This window comes from Callorhinus ursinus, unplaced genomic scaffold, assembly GCF_003265705.2.
Source record: "Callorhinus ursinus isolate GAN/ISIS: 27379988/994484 unplaced genomic scaffold, GSC_fseal_2.0 scaffold32, whole genome shotgun sequence".
Classification (NCBI taxonomy): domain Eukaryota; kingdom Metazoa; phylum Chordata; class Mammalia; order Carnivora; family Otariidae; genus Callorhinus; species Callorhinus ursinus.
The window spans coordinates 8592600-8618981 of record NW_027397094.1 but is presented as its reverse complement, the minus strand read 5'-3'; the positions used below and the strand labels follow the sequence as shown (position 1 = coordinate 8618981).

Below are 26382 nucleotides of genomic sequence, written 5' to 3'. Positions count from 1 at the left end.
CAGATTTAACAACTATGGTTAAAATGATACAGAAAAAGACTTGTTGAAACACCATGTTGTACACCTGAAACTAATGTAACATTGTGTGTCAACTATAATTTAAAAAAAAAAATGATAAAGGGAAAAAGATGGCCAGATTGAGAGTTTCAACAAGAGAACTAAAAATTAAGAGAAAAACTGAATATAAATGGCAAACCTTAAAAGCAGCCAGAGAGAAATGAAACACTACCTTCAAAGGAGAAAATGCACTCCCAAACTACAATATATATATATTTTTCAGATTCACACAGACCTTCTGTTCTTAAATTGACCACAGTCTGGGACACAAAGCAGATTTCAACAACTTCAAAGATTTGATATCATAAGGAGAACATTCTTTTTGCAGTGTTTAACATAACAATCAGTAAGAAAAAGATTAACTAGAAAATTTCACAATGTTTACAGATTAAAAGATATATTTCTTGTTATATTTATTTAAGAGATATATTTCTATATAGAGATTAGAGAATTTTTTTTAATTTATTTATTATTTGAGAGAGTGTGCCCACATGCCTGCGAGTGGGGTGGGGAAGGGCAGAGGGAGAGAGAGAATCTCAAGCTGACTCCCCGCTGAGCATGGAGCCCAACACGCAGTTCATTCCCACTGAGACCATGACCTGAGCTGAGAGCAAGAGCTGGACGCTTAACCGACTGAGCCACCCCCATACCCCTAGATTAGAGAATTTTTTTAAGTGAATTATCAAAAATATGACATGCCAAAACCTGTGAGACACAGCTAAGAAGTTACGCTTAGAAAAAAACAAATCCTTAATAGTATATATTAGAAAAGAGTTTAAAAAAATCAGTAAGTATCTACATTTTTTTTTAAAGCAAAAGAGCAAGTTACAGCTAATACATGCACAAAGACATGTTACAGATCAGGTATCAATCTCAAGGTTGTGAGTTCGAGCCCCATGTTGGGCGCAGAGCTTCCTTAATGAGAAAGAGACAGAAAGAGAGAAAGAAAGAAATCTTCCCATGAAGGAAACTCCAGGCACAGATGGCCTCACATATGAATGAATACCTAAGAAGTAGCAACAAAATAAAACAAAATCCGACTTCCGGTTTCAGCTCAGATCATGATCTCGGCATGGTGGGATCAGGTCCATGATGGGCTCTGTGCTCACTGGGTCTGCTTGAGATTCTCTCCCTCCTTCTGCCCCTACTTGTGTTTTCTCTCTCTCTGTCTCTCAGATAAATAAAATAAATCTTTAAAAAAAGAAAAAAGTGAACACCAGAGACATTGTGCAAGCGGCCAGCACCATGAAGATCTGGACTTCAGAGCGCATCTTTGACCACCCATTGGAAACTGTTACAACAGCTGTAATGCAGAAATACCCAAACTCTATGGACCCAAGTGTGTTTGGAGGTGATGTACTGGACAGTCACACAGATTGCTCTGGAGGGCTGCAGAGCCAAAGACTTCTCAGCACAGAGTGGGGACTGCCTTCCATTGTGAAATCTCATATTGCAGCAAGAACTAAAACATTTGTGCAAGAACATTCTGTAGTTGATCCTGCAGAGAAAATGACGGAACTTAAATCCACTAATATTTCACTTACAAATATGGCTTCAATAGTTTATACAACCACACCCTCTGGACCTAGAAAAATCCGTTTTGACTCAAGAAGCCCTAATCCCTGGGAATGGAGTCAGTCTCAGCAGTTACCTTGAAGGACCAACGGCAAGTATGGTATCTTCAAATGCCAACAAAGGTCGAGAAACAATGGAATGGGTAACACATCAATTAAATGCTGAGATTGAAGACTTGGCAGCTTCAGTGAGAGGGAACACAAAGACACCGACGGCGGCAGCAGGGTTTGTAAGAGAAATGAGGATAAAAGCTGGTATATGATGCACCTGCTCCCCACATCTCTGCAAGCTGGCAATATACTTGTTATTTAAAAAACAAAACAAAACAAAAACAATTTCTGAAAGGTACTTGGAAAATCATATTGGCATATTAAATCTCCTTTAAGGTAGAACTGTAAAGCTTTTCATGCATTAGAACTCTACCTGGCTTTGGACTAATCCCAGAACAAAGCTGAGCCACCTAAATACATATAATTACCCCGATACAGTAAACCTCCAGAGCTTGCATTAAGGAATGCTTTTTAAAAGAAGAAATTATAGGGGCACCTGGGTGGCTCAGCTGGGAAGACGTCTGCCTTTGGCTCCGGTCATGACCTCAGGGTCCTGGGATCAAACCCCATGTAAGGTTCCCTCCTCAGCAAGGAGTCTGCTTCTCCCTCTGCCTCTGCCCTTCCCCCTCTGCTTCTGTGAACACTCGCTCGTACTCGCTCTCTCTCAAGTAAAATCTAGGGCGCCTGGGTGACTCAGGCAGTTGGGCTTTGATACTTGCAATTGTTACATACAGAGTATTTTAGTTAGACGGTAATTAGCTCATGCCTGGATTCTGTAATGCTTAATGTGATAAACGCATAAGGTTTCTTGTAAAACAAACCAGTTAATATAAGCACATAACCACAGAAAAAGTATACCAAACTATTTAAAAATTAGTGTTTTTCTACTTAAAATATTGTTTAGCTTAAGACTTCTTAGGACATTGGTAAAATCAAGTTAAATCCATGTTTTTTTTTTTTTTTAGATTTATTTTAGAGAGAGAGATAGAGTGCACAAGCAGGAGGGGCATAGGGAGAGGGAGAGAAAATCTCAAGCGGACTGCGCTAAGCACAGAGCCCAATGTGAGGCTTGATCTCACCACCCCAAGTCCACAACTTGAGCTGAAACCAAGAGTAGACACCTAACCGGCTGTACCACCCAGGCACCCTCCAATAAGGTTTTTGATTACTTTTTGCAACTGAAGGTGGTTTTTACAATTGAAATAATATTTCAGCTAAAGAAAACATTGTTAAACACTGATATTTGATAAAAAGTTCCATTCTATAATTTCTGTAAATTATACTTGTTCTGAAAAAGGTGCAATGCCCTAATGGTAAAAAGATTTCTAAACAAACAAAAGTAAACAGCAAGTCCATTAAAGTAGACACAAATGTGAAAGCCAAAACAATGCACATTTAAAAATAACAGAGGAGATTATCTATGTGGACTTAGAGTAGGAAAATTAATTTTAAAGAGGACACAAATGACAGCAATATTAACAAATATAATAAATTAATCCAAGGATCTGCAAAGTTTTCCGTGTAAAGAGCCAGAAAACAAATATTTTAGGTCTTGAGGGCCAGATGGTCTCCATCATTTCACTCTCAACTCCACCCTGAAGCCACAGATCAGACACAAATGAATAGGTAGGTAACAGGTAGTAGGGAGGGATTTGTGGGAGGAGCACAAGGGAGGCTTTAGAAGTCCTGCCAGTGTTTGTTCTGACCTATGTATTAGTGTTGTGGGCATTAGACTTGTAGTAATTCACTGACCTATAGACTTAAAATGTGTGGATTTTTTTAATACATCTGCTATACATATAAAAATAAGATTTATTAAAAAAATAAAACACATTTTAGGTTAGTGATCAAAGAAGGCATCAGAAAGGAAACTGAAACCTGTGTAGAAAAAAAGCTCCATATATTGATACTTGGATTTTGTAGCTAAAGTAGTAGTAGAGAGAAATTATATTCTTACATGAGCATAATAAAAAGCTTTACAATAAACTCATCTTCAACAAAAAGTTACAAAAAATAGCCTATAACCAAAGATAGCTGAAGGAAGGAATAAAGGTAAAAGCAGAAGTTAATAAAAACAACAGTGAAGGGGTGCCTGGGTGCTACAGTCGGTTAAGTATCTGACTCTCGATTTCGGCTCAGGTCATGATCTCAGAGTTGTGAGATCGATCCCCACATCGGGCTCCACACTCAGCATGGAATCTGCTTGAGACGTTCTCTCCCTCTCCCTCTGTCCCCCTCCCTGCGCTCACACACGCGCATGCTCTCTCTCAAATAAATAAATCTTTTTTAAAAAACACAGTGAAAATCAATAAAACCAAAAGCTGGTTCCATGAAGAATAAAGTATTATCTGTGATAAACATTAGTCCAAAAAAATCAGAAAAACCTTTAGGAATAAAAAGGAACAAATTAAACATTTTTATTTTTTTCCCAAATTTTTATTTAAATTCCAGTTAGTTAACATACAGTGCAATATTGGTTTCAGGAATAGAATTTAGTGATTCATCACCTGCATACAAGACCCAGTGCTCATCACAAGTGCCCTCTTTAACACCATCACTCATATAGTCCATCCCCACCCACCTCCCTCCATCAACCCTCAGTCTGTTCTGTCCTTTTTTTTTTTATTTTTTTTTAAAGATTTTATTTATTTGACAGAGCGAGACACAGCGAGAGAGGGAACACCAGCAGGGGGAGGGGGAGAGGGAGAAGCAGGCTTCCCACGGAGCAGGGAGCCCGATGCGGGGCTCGATCCCAGGACCCCGGGATCATGACCTGAGCCGAAGGCAGACGCTCAACGACTGAGCCACCCAGGCGCCCCAGTTTGTTCTGTCTTTAAGAGTCTCTTATGGCTTGTTTCCCTCTCTTCCCCCCCCATACGTTCATCTGTTTTGTTTCTTAAATTCCACATGCGTGAAAAAAATTAAATATTTTTAAAATGATTAAGAATACTATAGACAAGTTTATGGAAAAAAATACTGCCAAACAGAATTACAGTGATCACCAAAAGAGTAACCCTTTTTGACCACGTGGGACTTGTTTTAGAACACAAAGATTAGTTATTAAGAAATGTGGAAATGTAATTCAATAGATCTAAAAAGAAAAACTGTATCATCATTCCCATAAAATGTTAAGAAAGCATTTGGAAAAATTAAACTCTAATTTTCAATAAAATAAGACTCAAAGGATACTTTGTGAACATGACAAAACCTACCTCAGTCGAAAACCAGCAGCACGCATAGCATTCCCACTCACACGTATTGTGTTAGTCCTTTCATTGTGCTGCTTATTTTTTTAAAGATGGACAAGTACAAAATCAGATCCTTTCATCACATTATACTAAAAAAATTCTGGATTAAGGTACTAAATATTAAAGAAAAGTCTTATTAGAAAAAAGAATATAGAAGAATTTCATTAGGCCCATGGAGTCAGAAAAACAAGAATAAAAAAACAAGACATGAAAGGGTTGTATCACAATGTAAAACTTTCAGAAAGGATACTATTATGTTAAAAGACAAAGCATATGAAGAGAAGATAATTAGTAATTATAACAAAAGATTAGCATTTAAAATACATAGGGAATTCTTAAACTCAGTAGGCTGAAACAACTTAAAAAGCATAGGTTTATGAAAGTTGCACAAACTCAGTAATCAGAAAAGTAGAAATTAAACAGTGACGTTTTACACTCTTTAATATAAGAATAATTTTTATGTCTGGAGAGGAGGGAGGAAGTTGTCCTCTAATGAATAAGTTTACCTAGAAAAATTAGAAATCCTCATATCCTGTAACTCAAAAATACTAATCACTGGACTTTAGAGCAATAATTCTTAAATTTGGTGTGTATCAGCATCATACGGGCACCCTGTTAAAAATATGGATTGCTGGGCCTTGCCCCCCAAGTTTCTGTTCCAATAGGTTTGGGAGGGTACATAAAAATCTGCATTTCAGACGAGTTTCGAGGTGATGCTGCCATTTCTGACCAAAGAACCTAACTTTGAGAAGCACTGCTCCAGAGTGTGGAGACAGACTTGCATCTATGCAGAGAGAACACGGATATTCATAGCAGTATTTATATTAATGAAAAGTGGAAATTACCTAAATGCCTACCAACAAAATATATTTAGAATACAGTGCACCTATACAGTGGGAAAAACAGAGCATTACAAGGGATAAGCTACATATGGATCGATCTCAAATTACTGGTGAACTGAGGGGAAAAATGTCCATCATGTATACATGAAGATAATTTATACATTTTTAGAAGTCCTAAAAACAATGAACAGTATTGTTCAACTCTCTACCTATTTTTTTCAGTGTTCATGTTAAAAAAAAAAAAAAGACAAAGGATGAAAAATTGGAACTGAACAATAGGGGACGATGAGGAAGACTCCAAGAAAGAGCCATCAGATGACTGGTACCGGAAGAGGACAAAGAAGACGTGCACCATCAGTTGCCAGGAGAATAATGCAGCAGTTCTTCAAGGAAAGCAATGACAATTAAATCATTGGCCACCTTTACCTGGATCGATCCCAAAAAGCAGAGAGGAAAGACCAGGACAGAATGACAGAATTCCAAGGGAGGAGTCTGAATGGGAAGCTCAGACACATTTGTCGGAGAATGTTAACTCTGAACCATCCGCTGTGCAACTTATACACCCAACCTGGCCAAAGTCACTACGGAGAGTTTTTGTAACAGGCCTGCAGGCCATTCATTCCTCTAAACATACCAGCTTTCACAGCAGGGTCAAGCAAGACCTGTAACGTTAACTACTAAAATAACAAGACAGGTAAAATTAACTACTTGAACAATCTCCTGGACCCTGTTCCTCTCAGTGAGGGATGGTTTTAAACACTCATTTCAGGGCTGTCACTGGAAGGTTATCCACTACGTGTCCCTATATTAAGACCAAAAGAGATATCTTCCAAGAAGTCCTTGTGTTTAAAAAAAGAAAATTCTGTCTGTACCCAAAATAGTGTCTTCCTTTTTCCGTGGTTATCAGGAACATCAGAGACTTATTTGTGGATCAACTTAGAAACTCTAAGATATATAATGATCAGGATCTATCTACAAGCCAACTTGGCCCTGCTTCTGATCTATTACTGTATATTTTCTGTAAAGTTAGATGTTTATCTATCACTAACTTCCCCCATCTTAACATACGGCGGAGTCCTACAAATCTCACAGAGTCCACTGTAAAATAAAGTGGGCAATGAATAAATAACTTACCTGGGATTTGTTCATTTTCTGCTGTCTTGGAAAAATGCGGACAACTCTGAAGACGTGCTGGGTTACAACAAGAGGGATGGGGTCACTGAAGATGTGGGCTGCCCGGGGCTCCTGAATCCACCCGCCCTACAGAACCACACATACCCAACAGACAGGAAGAAGAGCGTCAGGACCTCCGACCTTCAGATGTTCACACACCACCTATCGGACCTGACTCCGACATAATCGCGCAGTAGCTCCTGGGCATAACATTTTCCGCTGGGTAAATGTAAATATTTGCTCCCTGAGGATTTAACAGTTTAAACTTCTCTTGATGCTCACAAAAAAAAAAAAAAAAAAAAAATTGCTTTAAATAAAAAAAATGGTTTAAACAATACACCCAGTGAAGTAACATTAACTCTTCACTGAAACTGTGATAAAAATACTCCCGACTAATCTGTTTTATCAATTTCCCTACTGTTACTAAACCTTTGGTTAGTGATTCCACAGAAAGCTATAAAAAGCAGTGCTTTAAGGAAAGGTCTAAGGTTTCAATTTCTGTATCTTTGTTGCCGTTTCTCAAAGGATCTTTTTAATGTAATTTGCTTTTCCTTGCGTGGAAAGCAGGCAGTTCTCTCTCATGAGTCAGGAGACACCACTTTTAGTCTTCGCCACTAATTCTGAGCAAGTCAATAACCTTCAAGAGGGGAAGTTTTTTTTCTATTAAATGAGACAAAAACAATTCTTGAGGATCCTTCCTGAATGGAAGGGTATGTCAGGACGGAGCAACAGCGCACATCAGGATGCAGTGATGGGCACGGCTGGTGAGCAACGCAGACTCCGGGAAGGATAAAGGGAGCACCGAGGGAACGGGGTCTCCGTGAGGCGGGGGGGTAACCGCACAGCCCCAGCAGGTGGGCCCCGTTCCCCCGACCACCGCACGCAACCACCCGCCGCGCACGCGCAAATGCCCTCCCCGCAGCGCTGTCCCCTTCCCACCGGTTCCGACACCCACCGTGCATGCGCACACGCCCTCCTCCCGCGGCCTCCGGAACGGGGCCCCACGGACGGCACCGCACGCTCCGCGCAGGGGCCGATCACGTGGGGTCCCGACCCCTAGTCTTGATGCAGACGTCCCCATCCTGCCTTCGGGGGTTCCGCCGAACTCCTCCACACTATCGGGCACCGACCGCCTACCCCCGACCCGCGACCCCCGGGCAGCACGGCGCACCCCTCGGCCCTCGTCCAACTGTCCCGGGCTTACCGGTCGCTCCCTCGTGGTGAGGAACTGGCCCCAGAAAAGCGCAGAGCATAAGCGGCCTCCCACGCGAGAACTGAAGAAAACCGCGGGGCGGGGAGGGGGGGGAGACGGAAGTGCACGGAGGCAGGAGGCGGAACCAGGCATGCGCAGAAACAGGCCTGCGCAGAACCGGGCAGTCCGGGCAATCAGTGCTGCAAGTCAGAACTACCTTTCCCTGCTGACTACCGGCGGTGCGAGATTGGCTGAGAGTGCAGTCTTTACCCAGCACGTGAAAGTTTGGGGCGCTTGAGATAGTTCCCCAGGCAGTCAGAGCCCGTCAGGGACTCCCCACAGTTTACGGATTACAGCTGAGTTCTATGTGCAGCAAGTGTGCAATTCAGACACAGCTGTCAGGAAAAGAGAACCCGCATGTCACGTTCACTTTTTCAAATACTAGGAAATAGATTCCATCAATAAAATAAAAGAATGCCTAAAAAAAAAAAATAGTATCGGACACCATCAGCGATTCTCTCAGAAAATGAAAAGCCAGGGGGAGAGGGCGGGGTCAAGAAACTAGTTCATCAAAAATCATGAAAACAATAAATGAAAATTGTAGATAAATCATAAAACACATTCCAAAAATATATATTCATTTACACGAACATACTCTTTCCTCTGTGGAGACATTAAGATTACTTGAATAAATGAAGATCTACCCTTTCACAGAAAGAAGCGATATTCTTTGAAAACATTCCACTAAGAATCTCAGTCTTGCATATATTTTTTTCTCTTTGATTTTTGTGTATCTTAATGTGTACTTTACAAAAGCGTTCTCAACTTCATCTGGAATAAATAATCTAAATTAGCAGACAAAAAACATTTCAAAAAGAAAAATTCCTGAGAAGTATCAATATGCACAATATTGCTCGAATAAAAATAGTTTGGCATCTGCTTCATGGAAACAAAGCCATGACTAAGTGTATTTTTTGAATGCAGTATAACAAATGTAGCATTTCAAAGCACTGAGGAAAGAATAGAATATTCCAAAAGCAATTCCTTCCCAACAATTTGGAGTAAAGTTATGTACATAGATCACACATGGTACAATTCACATGGATTCAAGATTTAAAATAAAACACTAAGTTAATAAAAATAGAGGTGACAAGTTGTAACACCAAAAATAGAAACCATAAATTTAGTACCTGATACATTATAAAAAACAAACAACTCAGCTCAATTTTTTTAAGAAGTTAAAAGCAAATAAACAAGAAAATTATATTTTTATTATTTGAAAGAAAAGATATATTAATTAAAAAAGAGATCTTTAAATCAAGAGAAAGTAAAACAAAATGGGCTACAGAACTAAGCACTAATATGATAATGAATGACAAAGGTATATAAAATGAAAATGAATGATAAATATGTATAAAAGTCCATTATGAGAATTGAAAAAATGCAATGTTTAAGTAAAAACATGTAAGATATTGAGATTTATTTTTTTAAATTTCTGTACAAAAGTTCACTCTGCTGTAGTTTTATGAATTTTGACAAATGCATAGATCTGTGTAACCACCACCACAGTCAAAATACAGAACTGTTTCATCACAGCCCCCAAAATTCTTCACGCTACCCTTTTGAGGTCAAACTTTCTTATCCTTTGGCAGCTACTCTCTCTTCTTCATGCCTATAGTTTGCCTTTTCTGGAAAGTCACATATATAGACTCTTACCATATGGAATCTTATGAATCTGTTATCTTTTACTTAGTACAATACACTTAAGATTCATCAGTGTTGTTTCGAGTATCAATACACTTGTTGGCTTTTATTTCCCAAGTCCTACTCCATGGTATGAATTTACCACACTTCACTTATCTCTTTCCAAGTAACTTTAATTTCCAATTTGGGGAAATTATGAATAAGTAAAATACCATTTTGAAGTATAAGACTCAAACATATTTTTAAAAAGAGTAATACAGAGTTAGGGTGTGTGCTTGAGAAGATGCTTATTCCTACTCACTTTTATTGAGAGTTTAATTCATGTAAACTCTCTGGAGGCTCATTTTTATCAAATTCTAAAGGAATTTTAACTGGGAAATTCCACTTAGACAACAACACATGACTTTATAATAATAGAATTAATTTTCATTGACGTACGTACAAGAATGTTTACATCAGTCAGAGTCCAGGTGGGAAGAGAAACCTCTCAAATATGATGAGAGGGAATTTAATAGAACAGGTTAAAACAGGTATTTTAAAGTCAAAAGTGAACACAAAGGTAACGGGGATAACAACTGCAGACAGCAGCTACCACCCCAGGGTAACATGATGAAAGAAGTCAAAGAATTCAAACGTAGCCACTCAGAAGAGGATTCCACGCTTGAAGACCTGGGATTCCACACCTGAAGCAGGGGAGGTGCCTGGGTCATGCTGATATATCATAGGTGCTGAGAGAAGAGCCTCGCAGAACTGGAATTCAGACCTTCAGAGGGGTGCTATCCAGTTACTGCACGACTGTCAGAAGGGCATGGTGGGATAATGCCTCTGAGGGGTGTCCTGCTCAGCTGGTGCTGCCTGTCAGAGAGGAATCAATATGGCTACATGTGGGAGAGCTGAAAGAAGCTGGAGAGTGAGCGAACCTGCTGGGATTAGCTCCTAGTGATGGCTGCAGAACTTTGTGAATATACTTGAAACCACTGAATTTTCTGCTCTTAAGGGAGTGAATTTAATGATATGTGAATTATATCTCAATTTTTAAATATTTCAAAAAAAGAAGCTGTAGTGTACCACTGGTGGCCAAGGTGAAGGGCCATTGCTAGGGTGATGTTAAGGAAAGCATTCTGAAAACAGGAAGAAGGAAGCTGCTCCTCCCATAACCGTGTCCTCCACACTTCCTGTAGGGTCTCCTAGGGCAAAGCAGGGGACAAGTGTAAAATGTGGTTTACACAGTCCCAAGCACCAATATTGCAATGCACAGTAGAGAATGCTAGGCTTAGCGTAAAGAGGCAATAGCTAAAACTAACAGGATTCCTCACAATTTAATTTATAAAAGCAAATACTAGAAACAAAATGTCCTTGAAGTTTGTGTAAGCAAAATAAATTAAGGCCATATAGTGGAACACTATGTAACCATTAAAAGCAGTAATGTAGAGGGTCACCTGGGTGGCTCAGTTGGTTAAGTACCCAACACTTGATTTCAGCTCAAGTTTTGATTTCAGGGTCGTGAGTTCAAGCCCCATGTTGGGCGAAAAAAAGAAAAAAACTGGTACTGTAGAGGTATACTAACTTACATAGGGGATTGGTTACAAAATACTTTGAAATTAAGAATTTGGTTTATGTAAGAATATTTAAGACAAGATCACATTAAAAAAAGGTACTAGAGAGGGGTACCTGGCTGGCTCGGTCAGTAGAGCATGCAACTCTTGATATCAGGGACATGAGTCCGAGCCCCACACTGGGTTTAAAGATTACTTAAAACAAAAGTACCAGAGAGTGACATCAGCATGATGGAAGCATAAGACATTGGTTCCTCCTTTTTCTCTCCCTTTTTAAAAAACTAATTTGACATCCATCCATGAACAAAAATGCGTTGGTGGGAGTTGTGGAACCCAAAACTATATGCCAAGAGACCCAGAATGAGTCTCCTCTACCTGTGTACCTATTAACAGGCACGCAGTCCTTACTAAGAACTGCAGAACCAGCAGAGCCAGCAAACCTGCCCAGTGCCTTTTGCCCTGGGTGGGAAAACAAACCGGAGAGTGCTCATCTAGGACAGATGAATGGTAAAGAAAATACACACACATACGTGCACACACACACACACACACACAACACAGGAATATTATTCAGCCACAAAAAGGGAAATCTTGCCATTTGCAATACAGTTACACCTTGAGGGCATTATGCCAAATGAGGTAAGTCAGACAGTGAAAGACAAATGTTGTATGATCTCACTTATATGTGGAATCTTTAAAAAAACAAAAACAACCAAAATCATAATATAGATGGGGGGCTGCCAGAGGCAGGGTGTGGGGGAGTGGGTGTCATGGGCAGAGGGGGTGAAAAGGCACAAATTGCCAGTTATAAGATAAATAAGGCTGGGGGATATAATGTTTGGCATGGTAAGTACAGTTAACAATACTGCATTGTATTTTGAAAGGTGTTAAGTAGATCTTAAATTTCTCATCACAAGAAAAAAACCTGTAACAATTTGTGATAATGGATATTAACTATATTATGGCAATTATATAACTATATATATATATATATATATATATATATATATATGCACCAAATCATCATGTTGTCAACCAAATACTTACCCAATGTTATATGCCAATTATATCTTAATTTGAAAAACTATCCAGGGGCGCCTGGGTGGCTCAGTCGTTAATCGGCTGCCTTCGCCTCAGGTCATGATCCCAGGGTCCTGGGATCGAGCCCCGCATCGGGCTCTCTGCTCAGCGGGAAGCCTGCTTCTCCCTCTCCCACTCCCCCTGCTTGTGTTCCCTCTCTCGCTGTGTCTCTCTCTCTGTTGAATAAAGAAATAAAATCTTTAAAAAAAAAAAAAAGAAAAACTATCCAAAGCCTATTATATATTCAATGCAATCCTATCAAAATTTTAATGGCATTTTTCACAAAATAGAAAAAACAATATTAAAATTTGTACGGAGCCATAAAGACCATGAATAGTCAAACCAATCATGAGTAAGAACCAAGCTGGAGGCCTCACACTTCCTGATTTCACACTATACCACAAAGCTGTAGTAATTAAACCAGTAGAGTATTGGCATAAAAATAGCTGGGTAGACTAATGGCACAGAACGAAGAGTCCAGAAATAGACTCATGCATATACAGTGAACTAACAGTTCACAAGGGATCAAAAAATCCTCAATGCAGAAAGACAGCCTTTTCAATAAATGGTACTAGGAGAATGAGATAAACCACATGGAGAGACATGAAATTGGACCCCTATCTTACACCATTCACAAAATTAACTCAAAATAGGTTGAAGACTTAAACACTAAGACCTGATACCATAAAACTCTTAGAAGAAAAAATAGGGAAGAAGCTCCTCCACAATGATTTTCTTGGTAATGATTGTTTGGACATACACCAAAAGCACAGCAACAAAGAAAAAAAATCAGCAAGTGGGACTACATTAAACTAAAAAGCTGCTACACAGCAAAAGAAACAATAAAAAAATGGAAAGGCAACCTATAGGAGAAAATATTTGCAAACCATATATCAAATAAATATATAAAGAACTCCTATAACTCAAAAGCAACAAAAATCTGATTTAAAAATGGGCAGAGGAGAGGTACCTGGGTGACTCAGTCAGTTAAGCATCCAATTCTTGATTTCGGTTCAGGTCATGATTTCAGGGTCATGATCTCAGGGTCATGAGATCAAGCCCTGCATCAGGCTCCATGCTAAGCAAGGAGTCTACTTGAGATTCTCTCTCTCCTTTTGCCCCTCCACCCCACTCTCTCTCTAATAAATAAATAAATAAATCTTTCCAAAAAAAAAAAAATGGGCAGAGGAATAGGCATTTTTCCAAAGTAGGTATCTACACGGCCAAGTACATGAAAAGATGCTCAGCATCACTCATCATCAGTGATATGCAAATCAAATCCACAATGAGAGATCACCTCATACCTGTTAGGATGGTTATTATCAAAAACACAAGAAATAGTATGTGCTGGCAAGGATGTGGAGAAAAGGGAACTCTTGCACACTGGTGGTAGGAATATATGTCAGTACATCTACTATAGATAACAGTATGGACGGTCTTCATAAAATCAGAGATACAATTCTCATATGATCCAGCAATTCCACAAGTGGATATATACCCAAAGAAAATGAAAACAGGACACTGAAGAGATATATGCACTCCCATGCTTACTGCATTATTATTCACAATACCCAAGATATGGAAACAACCTAAGTGTCCATCAACACATGAATGGATAAAGCAGGTGTGGTATATATATGTGTACACACACACACACACACACACACACACACACACACACACATACACACCAGAGTATTACTCAGCCATGAGAAAGAAGGAAATCTTGTCCACTTGCAACATGAATGGACCTTGAAGGCACCCTGGATAAAGTTTCCATGCCAAGTGAATTTTTCTCATGCACTCAGGTCCCAGCACAATGAACAGGAATCCCACCTGGAAGATAAAACTCTCTTACCTGAGCTCTCTCTCTCTGTAGAGCTAAATCGCAGAGACAGAACCCCCCAAAAGAGCTTACCTTGTATTTCTGTGATCAGATTGTTATTCATCTCCCAAGAAGTGGGCAAAACCTGCAGGATGTCGCCATTCTCAGAAGCCATCAAAGACTCTGATCCCAGGTTCAGAAGGGAAGACAAGGTGGAGCTGCATGAGGGTGACACCAGCACTCTGTGCGGGAAGTGTCACTTGATTGAGGGGACGGCTTCCCAGTATTTCCTGATCTTTCACAACCTTGACATTTTGATGAAAACTGGTTGGTTATTTTGTAGAATGGCCCCCACTATGTGTTTGTCTGATGTTTTTTCATGATTAGGATGATGTATGTGTGGGACAAAAATACCACTTAAGAGATGTGTGCTTCTCAGAGCATCGTATCAGGGAGTTCATCATGTTTCTACGTCTTATTATGAGACACGTTAACCATTCTGTTAAAAGTTATGTCTGGCAGGGTCCTCTGCTGTAAAGTTACTATTTTTCTCATTTTAATTAATATCTTAATACTAGCATCTGTTAATGGATAGTGTCTGCAGTAATCATTGATGTGTGGTTTGCCTAATGATGGTTTTCTTACTTCCTTCATTTAGATGACTTTTAAAGATTTTAAGAAATATTTTCAATTTTAATTCGTAATTTAAAAGAAGCCCAAATCATCAAATCACCCATAAGACCTCCTGGGCACTTGTGTAAGAGTGGGGTCCATTCACAGGATACCAACAATTATAAAATTCATTTAGGCTTCCTAGTTAAAATATCATTACCACATGGCAACCAGAGGCACAATTCGTATTTCATTTGTGAAGTCTGTTTTAACATTTTCTGATTCTAGACAATTAATAATAATTCAGAAATTGTATTATTTCAACATTTACAATAATAAATACCAGACTTCATGAATGCTTATATGATGTCATTTAAAATTTGGATATCAAAAACAATCTTAAAGTGAGATGGTACTCCTTTTATATAGTCTTTTATGTACATATATATGAGTTTTAAATATATGGGAAAGGAAGATGTTATAGGTTAAACTCTGAACTAATAGCAATGGTTACAGCAAGGAAGACTACCAATGTACAAGTGGCGGGTTCAAAAAAAAACTAATTATTGGAAGATTTACTTTGAAATAATTTCAAACTTTAGGTAAGTTGTAAGAACAGTGCAAAGAATTCCCATATCCCCCACAGCTAGATTCCCCAACTGTTAACATTTCACTGCATTTGCTTCATATCTCTGTCTGATCAACTATCCTCCTATTATCATTATTCTTTTCCTGAGTATATGAGACAGAGCTATGGATGTCATATATCACAATTCCTAAGTACTCCGCCAGGCCTTCTCCTAAAACAAGGACATTTTCTTACAGAACCACCAACCAAATACGCAAGTCAGAAAATCAACCTTGACAGAACACTACTGTCAAATCCACAAACCCCATTCCAATCTCAATAACTGTCCCAACAAAGTCTTTCCTTTCTGGTCCTGGATCCAGTCAGTCTGGGGTTTGTCCTGTGTTTCTTCATTACCAGACTTTCTTGGTAGTAACCACAGAAAAGGTGGATCAGTGTGTATGTCAGGGGCCACAAAACGCAGACCATGGTGGTATTAGCCTGGATCATCTTATCATTTTGGTGTCTGCCAGGTTTCCCCACCGTAACATCACCATTATCCCCTTTGAAATTGGTATTTGTGGAGATATATTCTGAGGTTATGCCAATATTGTTCCTCAACCACTCACCAATCTTAGTATCTATTAATCATCTCACTAATAATCACTACTATGATGGTTACCAAATACTGGTTTTCTATTTCCATTGTTCCTCATACATTTACTAGTAAGGAAGAGATTTCCCTTCTCCCCACTTATTTCTACCTCAATATGGATTCATGGCTTTTTGTTTTATACCATAGGTTATACTCCATTGTTACTATTCATTTTTATGCTCAAATTGTTCCAGATTTGGCCAACAGGAACATCTTCAAGCTATGCCCCTATTATTCGTTGAGCCATTCCTTGCCTTCTCTCACAGGAAGATGTTTCAGGCTCATCTGCTTTTCCAGGCCCAGGTCTGGAATCAGGCATTTACCAAGGAGTTCTGCTTCCTTTAAGTGGAAGATAGTATCTAGAAAACAAACTCTAGAAGCTAGTGCTCATTGCTCCTTGGATGGAGTTGCTTCTAAGCAATCTTAGCATAAAGAGCTAGGAAGTATGTGTACGGAGGACATTCATACACACACAGACACACACAAACACACGTATGTCTGTTTGTATACACACGTATTTCCATATACATGTGCACGTGTCTACCCATGTATGTACACACACACCTAGAAATGTATTATCAATGTATATATATTTAAAAAATGATCAATTCCTACCAATACCTACAATTCTGATTCAACACCTCGGGGTTCTGTTCCGTCTTCCACCTTTCTATATTTATAAATACCTTCAACAAGGAGAAACGTGGCTCCCATTTATAATACACTCATCTTCCCCTCAATGTAATCAATCTCCAACCACGCCAACAATTTCCTCTATAATCTCCTTAGCCACCAACTCCCCAATGTCCCATGTCTCTATGATAGGAACAGTAGTACTACTCTGTTCTCTGCGTGAGCTCCTCTCTTCACCTCACTGACCTGCAATGGGACTGCTGTCCTTGTGCTGGGAAGGGAAGGGAAAAAAAAAAGGAATAGCTATAATTTGAAAAAAGAATATATTCCAGTATTATTTGTAAAATAAAAATAATAAAAATGAAGAAATAACACTATAGATGGAATGTTTATGTCCCATATCACTTAGTCCCTCCAAAAAAATCACGTGGCAAACTAATCCCGATGTATTAATCCTATTAGATGGCACACAAATTCAATACTGTTGAATGATACCAAATGTCAGTATTATTTATGTTAACTTCTGTGGCTTGACTGGGTTGGGTCAGCTGACTTTTTCCACTATGACCATACTTACGTTTTACCAGCTGTCATGCCTGGCCAACAGTATATGCTTGAGGACTGCAAGGGTGAGGAGGGCAAAGGGACATGCTTCTTCCCGTTCGTTTCCTGTGGGCTTTCCATCCGCATACTGTGCTGTCAGCACCTTAGCAATGCTGCTTCACACCCCAGTCAGGCATGGAGTCTTCTGAGAGAAGCAGCTAAATTCAGTTTGCAGTTTTTCTAACACTCGCATACCAGCGTCATCATGTCCCATCAGAGAAACCAGTGCCAGGCAACCAGCACTCTCTCCTCAGCCAGCATGGGCCCCAGTCCAGAGAGGCCCCTCCTCTGGGCTCCAATAACCACATCAGTGGGACAGGTTCTTTTCGGAGGCCTGCATTTCAGCTCTGAGGGAGGGCCCCCCTACCCCGGTCCCTTCATTTGACCAGCCTAGAGCTGGTAGCTGCAGCCTGCAGTTGCTATCTTAGTGATACATTTGAGTTTCATTTTTCCCTTTTCGATTCCTGCTATCTTCACGATATCTCAGTGTTCCCTTTTTACCCTTTCAGATCCCCAGTTAACAACTGTACACCAAGTTAACAGTGCTTTAGATCGTATTGTTTCTGTTCAAATCACTGCTCTGGTTTCTGTCTTCTGACAACGCTGGTATGTCTCACTGCAATTTAATCTCAGGAAGAGTAGAATTTAACTTTTTTTTTTTTTAAAGATTTTATTTATCTGACAGAGAGAGACACAGCGAGAGAGGGAACACAAGCAGGGGGAGTGGGAGAGGGAGAAGCAGGCCTCCCGCAGAGCAGGGAGCCCGACGCGGGGCTCGATCCCAGGACCCTGGGACCATGACCCAAGCTGAAGGCAGACGCTCAACGACTGAGCCACCCAGGCACCCCTAGAACTTACATTTTATTCACTGTTGTACAATGCCTCCTCTTTAGTAAGTGACTAATAAATACTGATCGCATCAACAAATGTTTGTATTTATAGTCACTAAAACTTTTTCTCACTGTGGGTTGAGGATTCAGCTCTACTCTGGATAAAATACACAATGTCCAAAATCGTATTGTTCATCATCATGAAAAATTAGAAACAAGATGCCTTTCAACAGAATTAAGTTATTTTAATAGAACAGAGTATAAGATACTAGAAAATTACAAGAGCTACATATATAAACATGGACGTAACTCAAAACCGTCATGCTGGTTTTAATAAAGGAATGGTGTTCAGGATAAGGCACAAAGCGTGATGTGACAAAATGTTACCAGAACCGCTGAAATTCACAATGAGTTTATACAGAGCAGCAAAAAGCGGAGAGTGAAGAGCAGTGAAATCATCAGCGTGGGGCAGTAGGGTGGTACCCTTTGGTTGGCCCGTATGGATCGTGCACCACCAGAATAAGGGGGGCAGAGATACAGGGCCTAGAGATGTAACAGCCCCACCGAAGGATAAATCTCGACACAACAAAAATGTGGTTTCAAATCAGCGAAATAGGGGTGAATGAATCAAAAGGTGAAAGATCAACTGGCTATTCATTTGGAAAAAAACAAAGTTGGATTTTTAGTTTATACCATATTTAATCAACAACAGGAAAAGGTCACTAGATGATTCTATTTACTTTAAACACATTTGTTTCATATGTTTTAAAGACAAACCTGACAAAATACAAAGTTTTAATAAGAATTTTCTTGTATCAACTCCAGAAGCAGAAATACATTTTATACCACGGAATGACAGACCATTTTATTTCTAATGTTCGAGTTCTAAACATAAAGGCCTTTAGCTCTAATAACAGAAAACTCTGACCCAAACTGTTCAGTATCTGTGAGGTAGGTAATATTATCTCCATTTTGCAGATGAGGAAATTGAGGCAGAAATTAAATCACTACATAGATCACTCAAATAATAAGTGACAGACATAGAACAGCCTGTCTGAAAAAAACATGTATAATTGTAGGAGGGAAAATGTGGCATTCTACCACACTAAATACAAATGCAGATAGCTTTTTGCTCACATAAAATCTGAACTTCACACTTAAAACTTATATAAGCATATCCTTTGGATATAACACAAATATAAAATGGGGAAAATTTCTTCAACAGGCCCTGCTTTCAATCTGTACAGAAATAATAAGTACTAATGTTCAAGGACAATTTTGAAAATTGATTCAGATGTGTATTATAAATAACTGTGTACTGAATCATTGCATACTTCAAGTAAATCTTGATTTTATCAGTTGTTATTTGGTCATTTCCTAAAAGAACAGTTTGTTAACAATGTCTGTACTGATTTACACGTGCCACCAAAAAGTAGAAAACACACATGATGCACGGTATGTCATGCATTCAACGTTTCTTTTAAAAAAATATACATTGTGGTGTAAGAATATGATGGGACAACAAAAGCATTTGTCAGAAATCGTAGTGTATGTTACAAAAATTATTTAGGTAAGGGTGCATTGTTCCTACTATAACTATTTTGGAGGCTAAAACAAAATCAAGCATATAGAAAGTAGCCATTAAAGAGCACACTCCTATGTATAAGCCTAACAGAGCTCAGAGGCTTATTATTATTATTCACGTGAACAAGCAGTGCTGTTACTTTATTCACATAGACACTTAGTGCTGTTACGTTGAGTTTACATATATTATTCACATATACACTTAGTGCTGTTACTTCGATGTTTACAAAGTGCTGTTACTTTATTCACATATACATTTAGTGCTGTTACTTTGAGTTTACATATATTATTCACATATACACTTAGTACTGTTGCTTTGATGACTCAACTCACTTGTGCCTTCTCAAAGCTACATACTCCTTGTTGACCATGACGGTCAAATAAATATCCCGTGTCAGGTTATTAATAAGATATTTAGTATTGCATCCAAAACATTACTTCCAGAAGAAGATTATTTCTAGATGAGGATGTTTTCCTCACTTCCTAAACTGACAGTTTTCATTTGTTACGTATTCTCTGATAAATAAATCTTGAATGTTTTTCAAGTTATTAGCTTTTATTCTACTCTCAATTATCTGATGGTCAATCAGATGTAGATTCTTTGTGAAAATTTCCCTATTTCCATTTCATTTTGGGGTGTTTCAATTCATAAATTTCTGATTTACAAAATGCTTGACTTGTTGATGAAAGTTTATTAAAATGCAGAATACTGTCAGCAGTTTCCCTGCCTATTGAATTCTCTGACATACAGTGTTTCTCATACCTTCATTAGATTCGCGATGTATATGAGATGAGGGATCGCTAAGATATACCATGACAACAAAAAGCCCTAAATGTGTAATGGCTGAACAAGTTCAAAATTAATTTCTGGTTCATGACAAAACTTACAAGTGATGTTAGAGAAGGCAGAACTTTGCACAGGACCCTGGTTTCTTCTAACCTGTGACTCTGTAATCTCTAATGACTAGCTCCCAAGTTATCCTGAGGATGATCTCCATTACCCTTTGATAAGGAAAGAAAAATGGGAGTAGGAAAAATTCCAAATGAGGTCCTTTACAGGCTTGGAATTTGTTTCAGAGGTCATATGGCTTCATGTGAATGGAAGGAAAGCTAGAAAATCTTGACTAGTTGTGTAAGCACAAAGAGAAATGTGCATTAGGAAAAACAGCAAGTTTCTGCCACAGAGTTTCTACCCTATGTGAATTCCTTGATGATGAGTAAGCGCTGATTTCCGGCCAAAAGTTTTTCCACATTCACAACATTTATAAGGTTTCTCTCCTGAGTGAATTCTCAGATGGGTAGTGAGGGTAGATTTATGACGAAAACTCTTCCCACATTCGTTACATTCAAAGGGTTTTTCCCCTGTGTGAGTTCTCTGATGATTAATAAGAGTCGACTTCGTAAGAAAAGCTTTCTGACATTCATGACACTGAAAGGGTTTCTCTCCTGTGTGAGTTCTCTGATGTACATTAATGGCTGACAGATGACGGTAAGTTTTACCACATACATTACACTGAAAGGGTCTATCCCCTGTGTGAGTTCTCTGATGTTGAGTGAGGGCTGACTTCTGGCAGAAGGTTCTCCTACATTCATTACATTCATAGGGCTTTTCCCCCGTGTGAGTTCTCTCATGTCGAGTGAGGGATGACTTCTCATAAAAGGATTTCCCACATTCATTACATTTATAAGGTTTCTCTCCTGTGTGAATTCTCTGATGTGCATTAACATCTGACTGCCGATAGAAAGTTTTCCCACACTCATTACATTGAAAGGGCTTCTCTCCTGTGTGAGTTCTCTGATGAACATTAACTTCTGACTGCCGATAGAAGGTTTTACCACATTCGTTACACTGAAAGCGTTTCTCTCCTGTGTGAGTTCTCTGATGCACATTAACGTCTGCCTGCCGATAGAAAGTTTTCCCACATTCATTACATTGAAAGGGTTTCTGTCCTGTGTGAATCCTCTGATGTGCATTAACGTCTGACTGCCGATAGAAAGTTTTACCACATTCATTACATTGAAAGCGTTTCTCTCCTGTGTGAGTTCTCTGATGCACATTAACATCTGACTGCCGATGGAAAGATTTACCACATTCATTACATTGAAAGGGTTTCTCTCCTGTGTGAGTTCTTTGATGTGCATGAACGTCTGACTGCCAATAGAAAGTTTTACCGCATTCATTACATTGAAAGCGTTTCTCTCCTGTGTGGATTCTCTGATGTGCATTAACATCTGCCCGCCGATAGAAAGTTTTATCACATTTACTACACTGAAAGGGTTTCTCTCCTGTGTGAATTCTCTGATGTAGCTTAATGTCTGACTGCCAATGGAAAGTTTTGCCGCATTCATTACATTGGAAGCGCTTCTCTCCTTTGTGAATTCTCTGATGTACCTTAATGTCTGACTGGCGACGGAAAGTATTCCTGAGTTCATTACATTGGAAGTGTTTCTCTCTTGTATGAGTTGTCTGATGTTGAGTGAAGGCTGACTGCTTGCAGAAAGTTTTTCCACACTCATTACATTCATGAGGTTTCCGCCCTGTATATGTTCCCTCATGTCGAGTGAGAGATGACTTCTTACAAAAGGACTTCCCACATTCACTATATTTATAAAGTTTGTCCCCTGTATGTGTTATCTGATGGTCTGTGAGGGGTGATTTGTGACTTGTTTTCCCACATGAATTAAATTCATGGGGTTTTTCTCCTGTGTGTGTTCTCTGATGCACTGTGAAGTTTGACTTGTAGTTGAATGTTTTCCCACATTCACTACATTTGAATAGACACTCACGTCTCTGTTTTTTCTGAACTTTAGTGAAATGTGACATCCTGCTGAAATTATTTTCAATCTGATTGCCTTTGCATTGTTTTATTTCAAAGGAGACCCCATGACATTTCAAGAGAGATGCCCTCTCACAGGTTTCTCCACGTCCATTATATTCACAGATTTTCTCTCCTGTGTCAATATGCCTGTGTGGAATTACTGTGATCTTTTTTCCTAAGGACTTTCCACCATCATATTTTAAAGTCTTCTCTGAAGACTGACTATTTACGTGCTCAGTAACACCATTCTTATGCCCAAGGGCTTTCTCATATTGATTATTTTCATGAGAAATCTCTTGAGTACGAGGTTTATCCTGCTTAACATCAAGTAGTTTCTCATATACATTTAACATGGGAGGCTTTTTTCTTGAAGAATTTCTCTTACTACCAATTGATATTAAAATATTTTTCAAATTCATTCCATGTAAGTCATGTTTACAGGGCATTTTTCTTGAAGGAATAAACTCCGTACTCATATTAGATGATTTTCTTAAAGCATAAACTTTCTCTGAAGTCACTGTTTTGTTGTTTAATAAAACTTGTGGCAAATATTTGTCTTGGTTTTTCTGGATTCTCTCTGTTAGGTAAGCTTTGCTGTCTTCTAGAAATGAAAACATTGAACAAACCGTAAGAATTTTACAGTTCCAATGGAACTGGATTAACATACAAATGTTCTATTATATATTTGACTTTTGGTTTCAGTAGTACCTCAGGATCAAAGTGCCTTTTTCCCACCCAGTTCAAGAAAACATATGTGGAAAAAGGAAGAAAATGAAGATACAAATTCAAGAAGCAATGAAGAGAGGATGGAAGAGTCTATAGGAGTGACAGATCCAGGTGTGAGAAAAATCACAGAAAATAAGATCGGTCCAACTGAGCTAATGAAAAGTAATTGGAATCACAAGAAAAATGAGTAGACAAAGGTGTTCATGGAGAAAAAAGAGACATTAAGGAGACAGACTAGGTCTAATACTCTCAAATCTATGTTGTTTTAGTAACACCCAAACAAGTTTTCATGCTTCCAGTTGAATTTCCCTCCTACACAATAGAAAGATAAATTTCTGAATGCACCAATGGCTTTATGTTCAAGGAAAGAGTCATCAGACTGTACTCTAATTCCCCTCCCAACAGGAATGCCAATGTCCCTAAATAAAGTATAAGATAATGACAAAATAAGTAATCCTGTGCCAACATAGATCTGATGTATCACCCTATTTTGGCTTTGATACTTTCATATTGCTCTACTATAGCCACTAAACAGGTGAACCTACCATGATAATCACATTTGTGTTCACTTACTTTTCCATAAAATAGCATTACCAGTGCCAAAATACTAATACTTAATTTTGGTTTATCTTTCACATTTCACATTTCCACATTTCAGGTTTCTGTTTTTATCAAAATTTAAGGATCATATATTTCCAACCAAATCCCAGGAAATGAGTAACATTTATGTTGATTTACCATTTAAAAAATATTGTCCACATTTGCTACCCAGTGCAACGAAGTCTATCCCAAGCTAAAAAACCCACAGCGAACAAAATTTACGCCAACTAAATGCACATCAGATTTCAAGTTGGCATTCTACGACTCCCCAGTCAATATCCTCTGCACTGGTTTAGTCACTTCTTTGTCTCATTAATTTACCCATTCTTGACTACAAAGTCAAAGTGCATTCTCTCACTCAGAGCCAAGGCTAGGATGTAGGCTATTCAGTATCTAGAAAAATGACATAACACCACCATTATTCCAAATCTTCAAGAATGCCTTTTCAAATCTTCCTACTTTCAAGACTTTCAAACGTATATTCACTCTAAATCTAAAAGTAGATGAGCTGTTTTAACACAACCATAAATAGCACTGCTTTGTAATATATACTGCACTTCATCTAATGTAATATACACATATTAAACATTCTAAAATCAGAATGCATCTTATAATTGATAAAAGATCTGCGATAAGCAGGTCACAATATAATGAGCAGAATATTTTTTCCTTACTGGTTCATCACATAATGGTTTAGTTACAATCTATGGCTTCTTAGATTTGAGAGAATGACAATTTTCTTCTTAATTAAATGCTGCATTTAAAGTGGTAATGCAATTTTATTCTCATTCTTCAATCCAGATGATGGCAAACTTTTCCTTAAAAGGCAAAATAGTACACATTCTAGGTTTTGCAGGCCATACCTGTCGTCACAATATTAAACTCTGCTATTAGAGCATGAAATTGGCCAAAGCCCATATGTTAACAAAGGAGTATGGTTGTGTTGCAAAAACATTTTATTTACAAAAACATGTGGTAGGTCTGCAGACCACACTTTATAACCACTGCTCATAACAGGGTGTTGTTAAGTCTGATTTTCTGTGAACCTGAGTAATTTAAATCAGTACGCTTCAGCACGCTGGGTGTATGAGCATTACCTGGAGAGCTTTTTCAAACACAAATGTTTAGACGCTATGCCATTTTATTCCTCAATCAAGAATTACAGGTTCATTTAAGTAATCAGACAGAGATCCTTCACAATGTTTTCAGAATATGAAGTTTTTCCTCTCCTTGATTCCAATCAACATGTGTTTATCAAATGTCTATTTCGGGTTATATACCAAAGTAAGAAAGAATAACACGATCGCCATTTTCTTTGTTAGATCATACCCCAAGTGTGAAAAACGGTAGATATTATCAGGTAACAGATCATTTAATTTTGTTTCTTCTGAAAGACGCACTGCATACTGAACACTGAGAGAAAAAAGAGATTACACTGGCTCAAACATTCAAAGGCTCTTTCTTGGAAACAGATACACTTAACTTGTACCATAAGGACGTTCAATATAATAACAGTAAAAACAGTGTTTTACCTACATACTAAAAAATGTTCTGAGTAATTTTCACTTATTAACTCATTTAGTATCTAGTCAGGGAAAACAAGAAAGGTGTGACATGGGAAAGCATACACTATGCCTGACATTTGATGCGAGTGGATCTAATGATGTTTAGCCTGAGTGTAAACAACATAAAAATAAAACTGGAGCAGCCAAATAAGGCAGAATGCAGTAGCCAATAAAAGGCAAGTTAATTTAAATTTCATGAAATAAATAATAGGGGGAGCACAGATTTATCTTCTCAGGCTACTGAAAAAAAGACATATTCTAGGCAAACAAAAACACAAAATTACCACCATCAAGAACAAAAAAATTCTCACAACTACAATTAGGAATGGGGAAAAAATAAGAGCATGAGGGAATATAGTTCTTACTCATATTGATGTAAAGCAAGAACATGAAAAATATTAGAAGTTTACAAAGAAAAAAATACTCAAGAATACAAAAGAAAAAGAAATAGTTTGTCACGTGTGCTTAATAATTTTGTTACCAATTTCTGGTTTTATCAGACTATAACTAGGGAATGTCTTATTTCCTACTCCGTAGGATTTACCAAGGGTTTCCTTTTAGCATCAAATACACTTCCACTTGTTTGCAAATGTTTTTTAGGCACTAAAATAGGTCTTTTTCCCATTTATTTTTTTTTAGGTACCAACAGAAGGATAATTGTAAAATTAAGGAGACTGTACTTTTGTTACATTTATCTGATAAATATGAACTTGTAATCCTATTAATCCATAGGTAATTTGTTTAAATAGTATCAAGTACTACTATATAACACGCTAACACTGAAAATATTGTTTCCTCCCTTCTCCTCAAGAACCAAATTTTAGTAGACTTTATTACCTTTCTTAGTTTTATTTTTGTGCTATTAAACACAAAAACGCCAGTATT

The 26382-nt window shown here is 38.3% G+C and overlaps 2 protein-coding genes and 1 pseudogene across 6 annotated transcripts in view; 1 reads left to right on the top strand and 2 right to left on the bottom strand.

The window, feature by feature from the left end:
* LOC112807728 (zinc finger protein 90 homolog) overlaps positions 1-9292 on the bottom strand; it is a 133105-nt gene extending 123813 nt beyond the window's left edge. The window contains exons 1-2 of the mRNA XM_073878999.1: positions 8150-9292; positions 6907-7032 (exon numbers count right to left, since the gene is read on the bottom strand). Of these exons, the coding sequence (XP_073735100.1) occupies positions 6907-7032; positions 8150-8290 (267 nt within the window). The 5' untranslated portion in view covers positions 8291-9292. The remainder of the gene's footprint in view (positions 1-6906; positions 7033-8149) is intronic.
* On the top strand, positions 1303-1894 carry LOC112807846 (PRELI domain containing protein 3B-like; annotated as a pseudogene).
* A 5241-nt stretch (positions 9293-14533) lies between the features above and the next one.
* LOC112807785 (uncharacterized) overlaps positions 14534-26382 on the bottom strand; it is a 31835-nt gene continuing 19986 nt past the window's right edge. For all 5 annotated transcript variants that reach the window (XM_025850740.2, XM_073878982.1, XM_025850739.2 and 2 more), the window contains one exon: positions 14534-23207. In XM_025850740.2, coding sequence (XP_025706525.1) covers positions 20977-23207 — 2231 coding nt within the window. In that variant the 3' untranslated portion in view covers positions 14534-20976. The remainder of the gene's footprint in view (positions 23208-26382) is intronic.